This window comes from Pipistrellus kuhlii, unplaced genomic scaffold, assembly GCF_014108245.1.
Source record: "Pipistrellus kuhlii isolate mPipKuh1 unplaced genomic scaffold, mPipKuh1.p scaffold_m20_p_2, whole genome shotgun sequence".
Classification (NCBI taxonomy): domain Eukaryota; kingdom Metazoa; phylum Chordata; class Mammalia; order Chiroptera; family Vespertilionidae; genus Pipistrellus; species Pipistrellus kuhlii.
In genome coordinates this window covers 147,835,092-147,854,190 of record NW_023425515.1, presented here as the reverse complement: position 1 = coordinate 147,854,190, position 19,099 = coordinate 147,835,092, and the positions used below count along the sequence as shown (strand labels likewise).

The 19,099-nt window shown below is 40.4% G+C and overlaps 1 protein-coding gene across 7 annotated transcripts in view; it reads right to left on the bottom strand.

Annotated features, from left to right (window-relative positions):
* ANKRD13C (ankyrin repeat domain 13C) overlaps window positions 1-8,238 on the bottom strand; it is a 55,885-nt gene extending 47,647 nt beyond the window's left edge. For all 7 annotated transcript variants that reach the window (XM_036446937.2, XM_036446942.2, XM_036446939.2 and 4 more), the window contains exon 1: window positions 7,803-8,238. In XM_036446937.2, coding sequence (XP_036302830.1) covers window positions 7,803-8,238 — 436 coding nt within the window. The remainder of the gene's footprint in view (window positions 1-7,802) is intronic.
* Between the last annotated feature and the right edge of the window lie 10,861 nt (window positions 8,239-19,099).

Here is a 19,099-nt window from a genome sequence, read left to right as displayed (position 1 = left end):
CCATTATGTTTATATAATTTTTTTCTGGAAAAAATAATCACATTTTTCAAAACAAACAAAAAATGAACTAATAGATCTTTTACTGATACATGATTTTGATCATCTGAAAAATATTGACCGAGTTACACAGATCTTCTAAATATTAACTCATTTCACTATACAAAATCAAAAAAAATTCACTTTTGGTAATGACTAGTACAGTCTTTAAGTATCAGGAAATTATCAAACTTAGAGTGAAACTTTTTCCAAATATTAATTCTCATTTCAAAGTTTGATGTTTTTTCCACTGGCAATACTGTCAATTGTTTTCCTTGAAGTTACAAGCTCACTTCATTCAATTTCCAGAAAACGTGTGCCAAATATCAAAATTGGAATAACCATAGTTTGTAAACTGGCTTTTTTTTTTTCCAAGTAAAAATGGGGTTCCATGACGAAAGTCAGTGGCTTACAACTCAAAAAACTGCAGAACTGTTTTCTCCTATTTTCTCTTCAGTATGCAGAACAACATCATGCATAATCCATATTATGTCAAAAATATTAAAAAGATATGTACTTGAGATTAAGACAATAAAATTAATCATTTCAACTTCATCAAAGACATTAAGAAAAATGCTTTTTAAATTTAAACTGCAAATGCATGGCAGTGAATAATACAATGTCTACTGGCAGGTTTGGTGCCTTGATTCATGTTATGGTTCCAAATATTTATTCACCACTGCTTTTATATCATGAGCAAAAATGCCAGCACAGTGAGAAAGGCAAGCTATGATTGTGTATTATTACAAAAATAGTTTTGACTTGATGTGCCCCCTATCTAGGAAGCAGAGCAGGAAATTACAAGTACTAGAACCAACAGAGCTCTAGCTTCCACAGACACTTTCAAGTCCCATCCAAGCAAGCAATAGGAGAATTTTTGTATTTTCTCTCATAAATGGTACTATACTATATACTCACCTATGAGCATATTACATCCAACCCACCTTCAACTCCTCCCTTCTCAATATTTCCATAGCTACCCTTCCTTATTAACATAGCATGATAAATTGAGACTTGTGTCCCCTAGTTTTTGCTTCAGAGAGCAGCCAGAGTGAGCCTTTTAAAATCAGTGTTACTCCTCTGTTCAAAATCCTAGAGTGGCTTCCCATGTTGCTCAAATAAAAGCCCAAATCTTTTAACAATGGTCTACAAAAGTTCCTCCCTGTCACCTCTCAAGTCTCCTCTCTTACCACTCTACTCCTTGTCCCAACCACACTGGCCTTCCTATTCCTTAAACAGGGAATTTTCTTTGCATCTGCCTGAAACTCTGTTGTTCTGCCAGATGTGTTCTCTAACTTTCTTTAGATAACTGCCTAAATTTCTTTTATCATTGATGTCTTCTCGGAACCTGACTTCAGTGAAATAATTACTACCTCCCCTCATCCTCTCTACACGCTTCATCCTGCTTTATTTTACTCTATATTTATCATTACCATATATGTATTAGTTTGTCAATCAATTATTTACCTTTCCCCTTTTAAAATGTAAGCAGGAGACCAGAAACTTTGTTTAGTTCACTGCTGTAAACCAGACCTAAAACACTGTTTATCACATATTGTGAACTCAATATGTATCTGTTACATGAAGTAGCAAAGAAAAAAATAATAAATGAACAAAGATAAGAAAAAAAATGTTAAAGACTATTAGCATAGTGTTAAAATCGGTTTTTACTCTCCAAGAGACATTTCACCCCCAGACAAAGCAGGTCTCCACAAGAAAGCCAACCCAATGATATATATGCATAAGAGGATATGCAAGACTACACATATGCTTTTATAAAATTCAGTACAGTGCTGAGTAAGAGAAAGCATGCATTAACATGCCTGATAGATATCTACCACCAAGAATCTAAATGCAGCCAAGACCGGTTTGGCTCAATGGATAGAGCGTCGGCTTGGGGACTGAAGGGTCCCGGGTTCGATTCCGGTCAAGGGCATGTACCTTGGTTGCGGGCATATCCCCAGTAGAGGGTGTGCAAGAGGCAGCTGACCGATGACTCTCTCTCATCGATATTTCTAACTCTCTATCTCTCTCCCTTCTTCTCTGTACAAAATCAATAAAATATATTTTAAAAAAAAAGAAAAAGAATCTAAATGCACCAGTAGCAAACTACAGATGACTTACAGGAGTCAAATGAATCTAACCCCTTAGCAGACTGACAGGCAGTATAAATCCAAGTATCAGATAAAATCTCAAGTGAAGTGTAAATCTCAAAAACTTAACCCATGAGCAGTCCTACTCTGTTGGAGAGGCACATGGGGGAAGAGGTGAAAGATGGAAAGCCATATTCATATAGTCATCATTAAGGTCAACTGGCCCTAGCTGGTTTGGCTCAGTGGTTAAGTTAAAGTGTCTAAGATCAACTAACTGGCCCTAGCTGGTTTGGCTCATTGGTTAAAGTATCAGCCTATGGACTGAAGGGCTCAAGGGCACATTCCTCAGTTGCAGGCTCAATAATCCCCAGCCCTAGTCTGGTGTGTGTAGGAGGCAACTAATCTATGTGCCTCTCTCCCATTAATGTTTCTCTCTCTGTCTTTCCTCCTCTCTTCCACTCTCTCTAGAAATCAACTGAAAAATAGCCTCAAGTGAGGATTTACAAACAAAAAATAATCAACTGAATCAACCCAATAGATCAGCAGAGTTACAGGTTTCACCACTGTATCACCCTCTTCCCCAGCGACAGTATATAACACTTGAATGGATTATCTTGGGCATCCAGAACCATTTGAAGGGAAAACAGGTCTGCCTTTCAAAAACAAAGTTCAGAAAAGACTACAAAACACGAGGAGAGCCCTAGCTGGTTTGGCTCAGTGGATAGAGCAGTAGATCCAAAAATCATTGGCACATGTCTGGGTTGCGGGCTCCATCTCCAGTAGGGGGCGTGCAGGAGGCAGCCGATCAATGATTCTCATTGATGTTTTCTATCTCTCTCTCCCTCTCCCTTCCTCTCTCAAATCAATACATATATATATATTATATATTATATATTATATATTATATATATTATATGTTATTATATATATATATATATATATATATATATATATATATATGAGAACAGATATACAACTACCAGTGTTTTTTTTTTTAAAGATGTGCCATCATTATAATCCTTCTGGTTAAAATTGTTCACTTGAGGCTTAGTTCAAGACTTTTATTTATTTATTTTTTTTTTTGTTATGCAGTTTAGCTTTATAATCATTTCTTCTCATATAGACATAGTATGCATCACCTATCATAAAGATTTTAGTGGCAAAATACCAAAAGGGAATTTAAAGATTTCTAGAGAATAAATCAGAATTGAAAAAAACCTATAAACACTAAACAGATTATCCTATTGCCTCAATTCTCAAACATACATTTTTTAATTTTTCAAAATTAAAATGTTCCAAAATCCCTTATTGAAGACATCTGTGGACTACCTGGCAGAGATATAACACATGTTAATTATTTCCTTATCACTTCAATGAGTTACCTGCATTTAGAAACACTCTAAATTGAATTTTAACTTAAATTTGAAATCTACAATCACTTCAGGATTACACTACAACTCAGTAAAAATAAAAATTAACTGTACATAGAGAGGATGGCTTGTCACATGCCAGGCAATGTAATTAAAGGCAGCAGAAACTGCCAAATCTCTCAGAATAGATCAGAAATTGTTCACAATCTAGAAAAGACTAGTGTGAGCAATTTACATATCAATGACTTTCCTCTTTCTGACACCTAAAAGCTTCTGACTAATGGCCAAGAGAAGGTGCTTAACTTCTAAGGATATGTAAGTAAATTAAGAAAAATAAAATAAAATTACATGTTTAACAAATAGGAAGTGCACTCAAAATCAAGAAAGTCTTCGAGATCCAAAAAGCAGCAGCCTTAGAGGTTGCTTGGTGTAAAAAAAAAGTCTTCGATATGCTTCACAAGCATTCTCAATTCTAAAGGTGAAGAGGTAAAAACATGATGGTTTGTTTAACTACCATTAGCTAAAAGTGATTCAGAAAAATCTTAATAGTCAATGTAAAAAATATTTATACTTGAACTTTAATTCTATGCTAAAGAGAATAGAACAAATATATAAAGTTTAATAAATTTGTGTACATGTAATGTAATGGATCTTTTACCCATTCCAAAAACAGTTGTTACTAAACATACAATGACTCACATCGCTTGGTATATTTGAACATAGTATATATATAATTTAACTTAAATTTCAAGAGATTTGTTTGGATCCAAATGCAGTAGACCTCAAAATAATTGATGACACCCTACTGGTGTCGAACTCAATCAGAGAAGGGGCCAAAATCTAAAATCCAGCCTAAATCGCGGGCCGAATGGTTTACTGAACAGTCATAAACTGTCATTGTGATGGAAACACAGCGGAGTGCAGTGATGACAGCGAGGTGCGGGCCACATTGCAAGGCCTGGTGGGACGGATTTGGCCCGAGGGCCTTGTGTTTGACACATGTGGCAGAGCATCAGCCTGAGGACTGAAAGGTCATAGGTTTGATTCCAGTCAAGGGCATGTACCTTGGTTTCCGGCACATCCCCAGTAGGTGGTGTGCAAGACGCAGCTGATCAATATTTCTCTCTCATTGATGTTTCTAGCTCTCTATCCCTCTCCCTTCCTCTCTGTTAAAAAAAAAAGAATAAAATATATAAAAATAATAATAATTATAATAATAATTATTATTGATGGCTCAAAAAAAGCAATTCATATTCAACCAACATTTTACCACAAAAGAAAAAACTCTATTTTTCCTTTTTCCTTCCTATTCAATTCAACAATAAAGAAGGAAGAATTTAAAAACCAGAGTTTCACTGAAAGATGTTTATGATTTCCATTTAACACGCACTTAGTATGTACTATGTTTCCGGGACCATTCTAAGAATTTTATAAATGATGTTATATGAAGAATGGATGCAGAAGTTAGGAATGTTTACCTGAAGATAAGAACATGATAGCTCTTGTCAAATATCTAAAGGACTATCAAGTGAACCAGGTAGCCCATTTAAATAAAAAAGATGCAGAACAAGCAAGAGATTTGGGCTCTGTGAAAAACTAAGAGAGCTCTCCAATGGCAAAATCTCTCTACAAATCTACAGTACTATAACCACTAAATGGGAAAATAATGTATTAAAGCACTTGGCTATAAACTGCCACATACACATTAAAATTAACTTTTTTGCAATATAGTGGGTCCTGATCAATAGAAATATTTACAAAGAGGTTGATCATGGGCTTTGATATTCACTTCTCATTTTTGCAACTTATCCTAAGTATGAAACTTTAGGAAAACCTTCCTTTAAAATAAGGATAAAAACATCTGCTTTGCAAAGTAATTGTGAGAATTAAATCTGATAATGTGTATAAACACTTAGTACAGTGCTGAAACACTCAATAAATTGTATCTATGATGATGACCACTATCATAATGTTGTGGAAGGCATCTCTACAGTGAATATAAAACTATATGATATGGTGTGGTATGATTGTATGGCTCTGCTATGCACTGGTATGAGTATATGATTCTGCTATGCACTTATCATGTTACAACAATCCAAATATAATACATAGCTTGTTTCTGTTTGGATGACTTAAAAAGCATTTATCTTTTGTAATGTGAAATGAAAAATATTCTAAAAATCTAAATAAAGTATCCAGGTTGCTAAAAACGAAGCATATAAATAACAAAATATAATGGGGAAATAATGCAGCTACAGAGAAAAAAAGAATTAAACAAGTAGCACATTAAATATAAACTACTCTTCCTAGGAGACTCTACTGCAGGACATGAAAATACATATTGAAAGGGGGAAAATAATTACACTTTCCATAGGTATGTGAGCCACTGGTTACATTCATCAGAAACATCAACAAAATAATGGTAGCTAAATACAATGCAAACATTTGATATATCAAGGCAACTTAAAAAAGTGAATTTCAGTGGGCTAAGGACAAGAACTTAGAAGTATTTAGGATTTCCATTACTTTGAATAGAATTTGTATTTTAACAAACCAACTTCTAAATGTTGCATTATAGAATATGGAAGCCCAATAATCCTGCAATTCAGTACCATTTGCGATCAATCAAGAAAATCAGTTCTAGCATACCAGACTATACTACTTATATTCACATAGCTCTTATTTGAAACGTATTAACTCTCAGAAGGAATCTTTTATGTTTTCAGGGACTTTTCTTCCAATGACAATGACCATAAAGTAAAACGTAGCTACTATAAAGACCAAAATATGAGAAACCTCTTAATAATTGACTAATAATCAGAAATTACAACATTTTTCCCACTAAACATTCTTTCCAAAAAAAGTTAAAATATATTACCATCAACAAACAATATTATAGTTGTTGCAACAATAGTAAAATAAATAAATGTAGGAATGAAAAACTGGGTGCAGTTTTCAGGTACTTTTGAGGGGATTAGATTTAAGATAAATGACAAGTAGTGGTATTACGTATTATAATATCACTAAATTCAGAATACAAGAGCAATTGTTAGAAAATTATACAATCAACAGAAATCTTACTTCACCTCAATTTCTGCCCTAATTTTGGATAAGCCTAGAATCCAATGGAATTAAAGAAGCTTATTCCACAGGCAAGTATTTCATCAATGTGTTATATTATTTGGAGCACTGAGTTCAGTATATCCTAACTGAATGTATGCAATAGTCATGCTCAGTTAAAAACAAAGCTATCAACATCACTTGCCAACTACCCAGTTTAAATGGCCTATGAAATGTTGAAAATATCAATGTTTACATTGGTTTTCATTAATTTACTGTTGACTAGAGGTCAACTCAATCATTGTTTTTAGAACTAAAGAATAAAAAAAAATCAGCTGATGAGTTAAAGTAAGGCAAAAAGTTGAAATAAAGTCCTTGAATAACAAATGATTGTACATTCTGTCATAAAGGCTGTGATGAAGTTACTATGAAAAACCACAGAACTATTTTTAGTCAGTCATCAAGATGAAATGTTACTATCAGCAATTGCCTATCTAAAACAAGCAAAACATTCAAAGCTCTACTCCAACACAATATTACCTACTCAGAAGTCACTTTACTTACGCTAGGTATCAGATGTCAACAAATGTAAACTGTGTGGCTTTCAAAATATCAAGGCACTTAGCATTTCATCTTAAATGCGAAAATCAGACACTTTGTATCACATTTTCCCAAAAGCATTAAAAACAACAACAACAAAGAGAGAAACCACCACCTGGCAGGTACCGATCACAACCAGTTGCAATCACGCTGGGATCTGTCCCTAGGTAATGGAGGTAAGTGGACACTATCTGAATCCAAAATCAAGACACCCCCTTCACCCCCCCCCCCCAAAGTGGGAGATGAAAGAAGGGAAACACAATTCCGTAAACAGAGAGAGGAAGAAAGCCAGGACGGACGAGAGGCACCGTTAAAAACTCTTATCGTCAAGAATCAACACACACACACACACTCAAGGCCTGTCTCTAAGACAAACAAAACGGCTCCTTGCGGGAAACTTTGAAGTGGGCGAGGAGGAAACATTCCTTTGCACCCGCAAGCACCAACCAACCCCCTGACCACTAGCATGCTCTTCCCGAACCCGTCCAGACTGCCAGGCATCTGGCCCGGAGGGCGAGCCGAGGGAAGGAGGGTCTGCGGGCGAGGAGCCTAGGATTTGCAGAGGCCTGGGGGGGGGGGGGGGGGGGGGCGCACACCCTAGGCCCGGGGAGGGGGAAGGGGAATGGGGGCGAGCACTCCTCACCGTGATTATCTTTCTGCCCGATATTGTGCGTGCGGATGAGCGAGGACAGCCTCCTCACGTCCCCCTTGAAGACGCACTCGTGCACCGGGTAGTGTGCGGGGGAGATGCCTCCGTCCGCGGCGACCGCAGCGGGGTGGGTGCCCGTTAGAAGGGCCTGGGACTGGGAGGCGGCGGGGACGGAGGAGTTGTGCAGCGGCAGGGCCGGCGCGCCGGGCGCCGGGGCCGCCTTCAGCGGGAGCCGGTGGTGATGGTTGCTGAAGATCTTATGACAGGCTCTGCCGCCCTTGCCGCCGCCGCCGCCGCCGAGCCTGCCTCCGGTGAAGGTGCCGCCGCCGAGGGCCGCCGCCGCTTCCTCATCCCCGGGCTCCAGCAGGTCCCCCTCCTCTTTGCTGGGCTTGTGGTCCCTCCGCAGCGAGCGGATCTTCTCCCCGGTCATCGCCGCCGCCAGGGGCAGGGAGGGGATCCGGGGGCCGGGCCGCCCGCGGCGGAGTGGGCGCTGCGGCGGCGGCGCGGCGCGCTCAGAGCGGCGGCCGGGAGCCGCCGGCGCCGCAGGAACTCGCGGAGAGCCCCCGCGCCCCGGACGGACGCATCTCCCGGGGGAAGGGGCGCCGCCGGCCCTCGGCTGGGGGGACGAAGCTGGCTGGACGCGCGCTCGCTGGGGGGGAAGCTAGTGCTCAGGGGACCCGCGGCGACACCACGATCCCGGTCCCCGGCGCGGCCGATGCCACCCGCGCTCTCAGCCTGAAAAACAGGGCTCGGCCATCTTCCTCCGGCTTCTCTCGCGAGAGCTCCCCGGGAAGGGGCGGGAGTGGAGAGAAAGGAAACACCGCGACAGGTGAGCAGCGAGCTCCCGCCCCCGCGCGCTCTGCGGCGGCCGGAGGGCGGCGGCGGCACCTGCTGGGCGCCGCGTTGCTGCCTCGAACTGGACTTTCCGGGTCAGAAGCCCCGGAGCTCCGCGGGGCCGCGCTTCTCCCGGAGGCTCTGAAGCATCTGGTCCAGGAGGACCCGAGCCCTGCGACCTCTAGGCTTCCCGCAGAGCGCCGGCCCACGCCCCTGCACACAGGATGTGATGTCACGGAGATGCCCGGGACATTCATTCACCAAATGTTTACTGAGATTCTTCGCGCCTTGCCCTGAGCGAGTGCATTTCTAAAATGCCACCCCTGGCGGGAAGGAGCTCGGTCGAGGAAGAAAGATGGTCCAGCAATTGGGTTCGGCCTTGAAGGGCGCGAGGAATGCAGCGGACGCGGGGGTTAGGGTGCACACACACACACACACACACACACACACACACACACACAAACATACACGCGCGCGCGCGCGCTCCCAGAGGAGCAGCACATTTTGGAGTTGGAGTGTCACAAGAGTCACTGTAGAAGAGGTTAGGGGCTGACCTTGGAAACCAGGCTATTCAGCAGAAGGGGGAGGTAGGTCACTCAAATATTTGTTGATGAATCAATTTCGGGCTGGCGTCCTAAGCCTGGATAGTGGAGGCTGGAGATTGGCAAATATGATTGTGTAACTGGAATCCCTGCTCTGGTTCATGACCAATCTCGGCTCAGCGTAACATTCTAAAAGAACTTTAAGTCTGACATCCATAAAGCCTAAATCTGTGGGCACTGGAGTGGAGGGACGTTAGCAAAATGTCCTAAAGGTCTTACCCGTTTATCTCTCCAAAGTCTAACTTACTCTGACAACTGCCTCTCTCAGATCTCTCCTTAATTTTTATCACCACCTCCCCGCTACCACCCCTCCCCCCTCCCCCTGGCCAAAAAAACTAAAATAAACCTCTGTGGTAACTAGCCTCTCTTCCACCTCCCACAACACTCAGGTTTACACCTCCCATCTTCTTTCAAATCTATTCAAATCAATCTCTTCCCTTCTTCCTGTTTTAATTTTGGTGGGGGGAATGGATGTTGTTCCAATTATGTTTAAGCATTACCCAATCAACACCTCAAAGAATTCTACTCAGAAAGCAAGAGAGATTGAACATATTCATATATACAAGAACATTTGGTTTTTCCACAATAGCCAATACTTAAATACAAACTACTCTTTTAGTCATTAGTTTTAAATTAACAGTTATTGTTAACTCAAAACCAGGCAGTATGTTTGGCACTTTGTGTATTATTTTCTTGTGATAAGTATCATTTTTAATCTTCATTTGACAGTTGAAAAAACTTGTCCACTGTCTCAATGCTAGAATGCAACACAGTCAAGAACGATTCCAGAGCTAGAGAAATAAGAAAGGGTCAGAACATGTAGGACTCCCTAGGTCATCTTAAATGTTTAGTCTTTATCCTAAAAGAAATGGATAGCCTTTTAGGGGTATTAAACAGGGGAGAAGCATGATGAGTTTTTTTGTTTGTTTGTTTGTTTAATATATTGTATTGATTTTAGACAGAGAGGAAGGGAGAGAGATAGAGAGTTAGAAACATGGATGAGAGAGAGTCATCGACTAGCTGCCTCTTGCACACCCCCTACTGGGGATATGCCCGAAACCAAGGTACATGCCCTTGACTGGAATCGAACCTGGGGCCCTTCAGTCCCCAAGCCGACGCTCTATCCATTGAGCCAAACCGGTTCGGCCATGATGAGTTTTGCCTTTTAGAAAAGCCACTCACTCATACTTTAGAAAAGTATGTAATCAGAATAGATTACAGGGGCTTCTCTAGAAAGAGGGAAACAGAAGAATGCATAAATGAAAAAATAATAATGCGTTCATATCTGTAGTAATAAAGGGGTAATATGCTAGTTAGACTGGATGTCCTTCCGGACAAAGCCGGGCCCAGAAGGAAGCCAGTCCGGGTCCCGGGTGCCAGAGGGAAGCCGGCGCTGGCAGCCAGGAAAAGGAAGGCTCCTCTGGCATGAATTTCATGCATTGGGCCTCTAGTTTGAATATACCGTGTTTCCCCGAAAATAAGACATCCTCCGAAAATAACACCTAGCGCATGGAAAGATAAGACATCCCCTGAAAATAAGACCTAGCGCAACTTTGGGAGAAAAAAATAACATAAGACACTGTCTTATTTTTGGGGAAACAGGGTAGAAGTTTAGACAATAGCCAAAACCGGTTTGGCTCAGTGGTAGAGCGTCGGTCTGAGGACTGAAAGGTCCAGGGTTCAATTCCGGTCAAGGGCATGTACATTGGTTGTGGGCACATCCCCAGTAGGGGATGTGCAAGAGGCAGCTGGTTGATGTTTCTCTCTCATCGACGTTTCTAGCTCTCTATCTCTCTCCCTTCCTCTCTGTAAAAAATCAATAAAATATATTTTTTTAAAAAAAGTAGTCTAGACAATATATACATCACACAGAGTGAACAGTGAGTATTTCTGGAAGATGGAATAGTTAAATCACGTATCCCCTGCATTGCTTGAATTTCTTTTTATAAAGAGAAAGTATTACATTTTATTCATCAAAAATATAATAAATTTTTAAGGAAGTATGCAGTAATTCAGGTAATGAGAGATTGTGAGAGCATGAACCAAGTTGTCTATCTACTATTATTTCCATGAAGTATCACTGGATCCAGAATTTAAAAGTACCTTATTAGTGGCTGCCCCTCATGGACAGGTGTGGAAACTAGTAAGTGGCCTCCCAATAAAATCAAACACTATAGACATCAAAAATAATATTCAGCCCTTTTAAGAGTTCCACAGTATAATAGGGAAAATAATATAGAAATGAAAGATTGTAATACATTGTGAAAAATACAAAAATTGGAATTAAACTATACATACTCATATACAATATTGAAGAGAAAATTATTCATTATATTTGGAGGAAATGAAAGGTGATTAGGAAATCTTACAGGCGTCTTCAAACTACGGCCCACGGGCCACATGCGGCCCGCAGAGGAGTCTGATCCGGCCCGCCAGGTTTTTTGGGCAGTGAGCTCAGCCGAGGTGTTACAGTAGGAATTATTAATAGTAGTTCATATAGTCCGGCCCTCCAGCTCTCTGAGGGACCGTGATCTGGCCCCCACTTTAAAAAGTTTGAGGACCCCTGTTTTAGAAGGTAAAGTTCAGGCTAGGTTTTAAAGAATATATAGGGGTTGGCTGATTGGGCAAGGGGAAGAGATATTATAGGTAATAATAGCTATCATTTATTGAGAGCTCTCCCTGTGTCAGGTATTATGCCAAACAAGTTTCAATAACTATTTGATTTAATCCCCCCAACAAGTCTTTGGGGTACTTACTGTCCTCATTTTACAGCGGAGGCACAGAAAGTGGCCATTCAGCTGATGAGTAGAGGTAAAGAGAATAGTGTATGTAAATATAGCATGATATTAAGAGTCCTTGGAGTACAGTATATGACAGGAAAAGTTATGGTAAATGAGACAAAAAAGAAAATCTGGGCTAGATTATGAAAAGCAACCATATATGTTAGTGGGAGGAGGAACAAACTTTACTCTCCCTTCAAGGTTCTTCTGGCTGCCCTAAATAGACATGAGACAGATTAGCAAGAGAAAATAACCATATGTAATACCTACATATGTATGGGAACTTCGCATACAAGAGTCAGAGACCCCACAGACAGAGTTTCAGAGACAGAAAGGGTATTAAAGTACATAAGACATCCTGAGCGAGGGATGAAGTAAGGTTTTTTGAGGCTTCAAAGGATGGTAAGAGAATCAGACTTCTAGTAAAAAGAAGTTTGCCTTGCCCTGTAGATAGATCAAAAGACGTCGTCTCTACTGGGCAAGGTCTCTGATTTAAATTCTCCTATGTAATTAAGGGAGATGGGCAGAAGTTTCTCCTGAGCCTGAGGTTAAAGTTGCCTTTAGCTCCAGACATTCTGTGTACCACTGAGGCAAAATTGAACTGACTCGTTCTGGACCCCCACCCTAGGCAATATAGAGTTTGCAAAGGATTTTAAACATAGTAAACACAGGAGCAGGTTTAATCACCATAGTGTACAATCAACCCGTACCCCAAAGATATGAGATTTTGCCAGTCTTTTCAGCTTCACTGCCTACCACAATGTGAAATTCATTTTTTTTAATTCATTCTTGATCCTAACCAATGCAATCTGCTGACAGTCCCTGACCTTTCCTCATGCCTCCTCCATCTTTGTACATGCTGTTCCATATGTTTCAAACTCACTGCTATTTCATTCACCCAGATACCTCCTTCAGTCTGTCTAAAACATATTCAAATTTTCTCTCTCCTTAACACCAGGTATTTTTAAAAACTTGGTATGGAATTCAGGGATCCAGAAAATTACATCAAACTAAACCGCTAAATAAAAATTCAGCACATCCTATTACAAATGTAGGCCACAAACCACATAGTATTAGCAATACCTATGCTTTTGCAACCAGAAGAAACCACAGGTATTTCCGTATCACATTACAGTTGCTGCAGTTAACCCAAAATATCATTCATATTCATTGCTACCTCAAAATTATGTTAATAATGATGCCTACCTCTAGATCTTGTTGTTCAATGAGTTAATCAAGAAGCACATATATTACTAAGTCACTCATTATTTTTTTAAAAAAATACTTCAATAGCTTTTTAATACACTGTTTCCTTTGTTAATCCAAAGTATTGTATGCATTTAAAAACACTGTTTTGAAAATGGGTCCCTAGGCTTCACCATACTGCCAGAGAGATCCAAACCAAAGTTGGTAACTCCTTCTTAGGAGTCCTGAATGACACCTGCCCTTCCCTGCCATTCCCTTCCCTTCTCTCCTATACATCACCCCATCATTCTGAGTAAGGTGCCCCTCTTTGCAGTCTTTCTCATTTCCCATTTAACTTTTGCATCCCTCTTTGTTATTCTTGTCTGCCTCCGTAACTAGTCCTTTGACCTCTTTAAGTATTAGGACTGTTTATCACTGCTGTATGCTCAGTGCCTTACAGATAGTGACAGAGTGCCTAATATTAATAATAAACAGTCATCTATGTTAATCAAACATTAGAACATAAAACCCCCAAGTATCTGCAATATTATACCAAGATATGTTGGGTCTATACTTTTATACTCAAACTAGTCTTAACTATAAACTAAGACACAAGATCCTAAATAAATTTAGGTAATCCCAATCTGACTACACTGAAGTTTACTACTACTCTCTTGGATGCTTGTGTAAGGCCCAAGAGGAGGTATATAATTTTGGATTTTTTTCATTTACCAACAACAGTAAATTCATTTGAAACTGGCCTAAATTAAGGGGCTTTATTGACTTGTACAATAGAAACGTGAAGAAAGATGTTTTCAAGGGTGACCGCCTCCAAACCACATGTGTCTCTGTGACTCTCAGGTTTCGAGTGTCCCCTGGAGGCCATCTTCCCTCAGGGACACAGATGGCCGCCAGCAGGAACAGGGGCACGCGTGTCCTCCCTCAGATCCAGAAGGAGGACCAGTGACCACACAAGTCAGGTGCTTGACACGGATCAGAGGACTCTCTCCAAACCTTGTGTCCAGGACAGTGTTGATTGGCTCAGGCCGGGGATGTCTAAACAAATTCCTGTGACAGAGTTTACCTTGATCAGCTTTGCCCAGCGAGCACTCATTTCTGAGTGGGGTGGGATGGGGCCAAGCCATCCAAACTGCAAAATGATTTCATGGTGAGAATGAGCGTGATGGGGAAACAAACACAAGAGAAGTCAGGAAAAGTACTGCACCCAAGACCTAAAATGAAATTTTACTTGTAAAAAACAAACAAAAACACTTTATCACAGTGTCTTAGACCCAACATGATTAAATATGTTGTGTTTTCAATTATATTAATGTGTAATGAATAAATAACTTCACTGTCAATCAATATATTTATTTTTTATCCAAATGTTACCAATATAGAATTCAATCCAACATCTCAACTGTCTAACTCAATTATTGAATTTACTGGTCCTATAGACTGCACTTATTAACCTCCTTCCTGGAGTGAGTAAGAATCCAAATAATGATCTATTTGCCTTGAATAGCCAAAAGAAGTCTCTTCTGTTAAGTGTGTCTTTCAACTTTTTCTGATGAGGATTTTGCTAAATGCCTTACTATTCACTAATACCCAATAACAATTAGAGGGTTAAGCCTGGTTCTAGCAATGAATATTTCTGAATTTTAGCAGAAATATTTGTATCTAATTAGATTTAAAGAAGCAAAGCACCTATTCTCCACCCTAGTGACTTCATGTAATAAAAGTGATAATGTCACAGTATAAAATATAGAATGTACTATACAAAAATTAAAATCTCACTGATTGTATTTTATAAGTGTGTCACTGGACCTAAAATTAAGATTGGTAATTACTAATCTTATTCCTCCTAAATTGTAATCTGATATATTCCTAATGTAAACATTAGAGCAAGTGTAGTCTCCATCTTTTTTTCTTCTTCCCTGAAGGTTTGCATTTCATATTTTCACAATAATCTAGAATATTATTTTCTACCCTCCATATTGGCTGAGCCAAGCCTTGGAGAATTGAAGGAGGATACATGATTCAGCTGCCTGCCTAATGAAATTATCACCTTGAACATCCATTGACACCACTACTACCAGTACACTGACAAATGAAAATAACAAATCATGTAAATCAGTACCTTCTTTACCCTTTTACCTCCTTCTCCCTTGGTCTCAATGTTTTTCTGTTTCCCCTAAATCTGCACACTTCTTTTCTCAGAGGCAATGCTGGTCACTTTCCTTCTACTATTTTTTGATCAGTGATAATTATAGATTTAGTCAGATTTCTAATAAGCAAGCAGAGAAAATCAGAGAGACAGAGGTTGCCAAGGAAACCCAGAACCAATAGCAGTGTAAGACCCAGAAGGAAGCAATTCCTCTGAGGCAGGAGAAACACAGACTTATGGCGACAGAAGGAGGGAGGAAAGGTGCCAGGAGCAAAGTGAGAGCACAAGTCAATATGAGATGAAAGGGAAAAAATGAAGTGCAACATTTACAAAAGATCACCGACAGAGGCTCAGGACAAAATATAGAACACAGAGATGAATGGGTTTTTCAGTGAAAGAAGAGGTTAAAACAATAGGTAGATATGTAAGAGATTCAATGGAATGCATGGATAAGGGTCAGTACTCAACATGTGCAACATGGAACTTAATCTCCATCAGCAACCCCCGTGGCCAAACTCGTATATCACTTTCATTATTCTTAACTCCTACCTCTCCCTTGGCCTCACATTCAGTCGCCAAATCTTTCTATATCCGATAGATATTTTGCATTGGCCATATTTGAGTTCAGGCTACTGTCGCTTGGAAAAGTCTTCAAACTGTTGTGTCTCTGTCTCCCGTTTCCCATTCATGCATGTAGTTCATATGTCGATGCTCAACCACTGAGCCACACTCGCCAGGCTCAATTTGTACTTCTCAATCCCTTCATCTTTTTTCACTCAGCCCTCAAACCCTCGCTCATTTGGCAACCCTCAGCAGAGTAAACAATTTTTCATATAAGTATGACCCAAATATTATATGAGACAATTTTACAAGTATTGCAAATATCCACTCTTGTGACGTACTTATACTTTTCAATTAAAAAAAAATTGACATACTCCTTCAATAAAAAAATATATTGTTTGTTATCTGAAATTTATATTTAATTAGTAATCTTGTATTTTATCTGGCAGCCTTATTTATCCTACAATCATTTGTGTTATTTAGAATTAATATAGCTAGTTAAAGTACAAAATCAAATGTCCTTGCTTCTTAGCATTTTCTTACTCTCATTAATAGAGGAAAATGAAGATGCTAGGAAATAGTTGAGGCTGGAGCAGTTGGCACAGGGAAAAACACTATGTGGAACACGTATCATGAAGATGCCATCTTTACTCCAATTGCACCCTCTTCATTTATTTCCACTTCTCAAATTTTCCATTTCCAGCTCTCAGGTAATGCTTATCTTCACTTTCTACTTTTGTAATTTCCAAAATGGGTCAGTCTTAGGCAATATCAAGATTAGAAAAATAAGTCAAGAGATCATATGATTATTGAGGGCCCCCTATTGCTGAAATCTAAACCACCGTGTTCCCAAGACTGTTACGAACATTTGGCTCAGGGAAAGCAAAACAGCTATTGTTTGAAGAAAGTTGGCAGTCAGTCAAGATCCTTCTATACTGTCACTCACTATAATGGATTTACTGTAGTCTGTAAGCTGGTCCACAGTCTGACAAATAAATCTAATTTTGTCAGCTCTCTGAGAGAGAGTCCATTTTCCAGGGATGGATTTAAGATAGCCAAGGATAAAAGACTAATGTATCAGAATTCCAATCTGAAATGAAAGATCAAGGGGACTAGAATTAGTCATCTGCCCACCTCCCTGCAGACAAACTGCATAGAAGCCAAATAAGCAGAAGGCTGCTTGGTGAGCATGGAATCAGAATGAGAGTGGTCAGTTATTTGATTCTAATGTTTAATGACGTTGTGTTGAGAGCCTGATGTGCCTTGTTCCACAGGAGCAAAGTCTCTGAGAGGCAGATGGAGTCTCAGAAGACCTGAGGAGCACCAGCCCCTCCTCACCAGCACACCATGCTCGGATGGCCAGGGCCAACTTATGCCTCTGTGACTCCTTTTTCTCTGTGTTCCTGGATGATTCACACCCCTCCTTCCCCAATTTTATATGCATTTACTTGTTACTTTTTTCTTCAGATATATTAAAACAATCTATGTCACTGTGATGTCTGAGCCAAGAAGTTATTATGCTTCTTTGTGACTTTGCACAAATCCACTCAGATTCATTATGTGATCATTTCAAATTTTAACTTTCAAATAACTGCTTATTTCCCTCATTTTAACATGTTGGGCAGTATTCTGTGGTATCTATATTCTGGTATCATCATATAAAAAGCAATGTTTCATCTCAGGAAGTAGGAATTAGGACTATTACTAATGAATAAAATCTACCAATTAAATATTTGTTAGATTTTTTAAAGGATCCTTCTGCATGTGTGCCCACGCACATGCACAGGGATCAAACCCACGTGACCTGACCAGAAATCGAACCCCCAAGCTTTGGGTGTAGGGGATGATGTCAGCTCCAACCAACTGACCCACCCAGCCAGGACTGAAAAAAAAATATTTTTAATATATTTTATTGATTTTTTACAGAGAGAATGAGAAAGGGTTAGAGAGTTAGAAACATTGATGAGAGAGAATCATCAATCAGCTGCCTTTTGCACTCCTCCTACTGGGGATGTGCCCACAACCAATGTACATGCCCTTGACTGGAATCGAACCTGGGACCTTTCAGTCAGCAGGCTGACGCTCTATCCACTGAGCCAAACTGGTTTTGGCTGAAAAAAAAATTTTTTTTTTAATATTGATTATTTGCTCTGATATTTTAAACTTTTAAAGTCTTCAACATAAGAAAATAGTTGCACACATCCTATATAATAAAAGCCTAATATGCAAATTGTCCCCTCAGGCGGTTGTTTGACCACTTGCTATGACATATACTGGCCACCAGAGGGTGATGTGGGACATGGCGGGCAGTGGGGTGACGGGAACAGAGGTGCGGTGAGAACGCAGGTGTCTGCTGAGCTCACTCTCACTCCCCCTGCTACCCTTCCCAGGGGTGCCAGGGCTCACGTGCCAGGGAAGCCCCACGATCAGGTGCTGGGGGCCCGAGAGGAGCCCGCCCCTCACCAGCGCAGCTTCTTCTGGGTGAGCCAGGCGGTAGCCACCAGTATCACAGGGACCGGTCAGGCTCCTCATGGGTTCGTGCAAGGCTGGCCAGAAAAGAGCGTGCTACCCGCCTGGCTTCCATGTGGCACCACTGGGCGGCAGCCCAGAGGCCCATGCTGAGCCCCGACCCGAGGTATTCTTCCGCACTCACCTCATCTCTGCGTGGGGACTCAGGCTCCATGAGTCAGGCAAAGCGGGGCACGCGGGGGCCCAGGGCTCAGGTGCTGCCAGGGCCCAGAGGTCAGTTGGGACCAGCCCTTCCATGCCATATGCTCACACTTAGTTATATATATATACACACACACACACACACACACACACACACACACCTGTATTTTTCGGACCAAAAGACGCACTTTTTTTTTGGGACCAGCCCTTCCATGCCATATGCTCACACTTTGTTATATATATATATATATATATATATATATATATATATATATATATATATATTTTTTTTTTTTTAATATTGATTATTTGCTCTGATATTTTAAACTTTTAAAGTCTTCAACATAAGAAAATAGTTGCACACATCCTATATAATAAAAGCCTAATATATATATATACACACACACACACACACACACACACACAAACACACACCCCGTATTTTTCGGACCATAAGACGCACTTTTTTTCCCCCAGAAGTGGGGGGGAAAA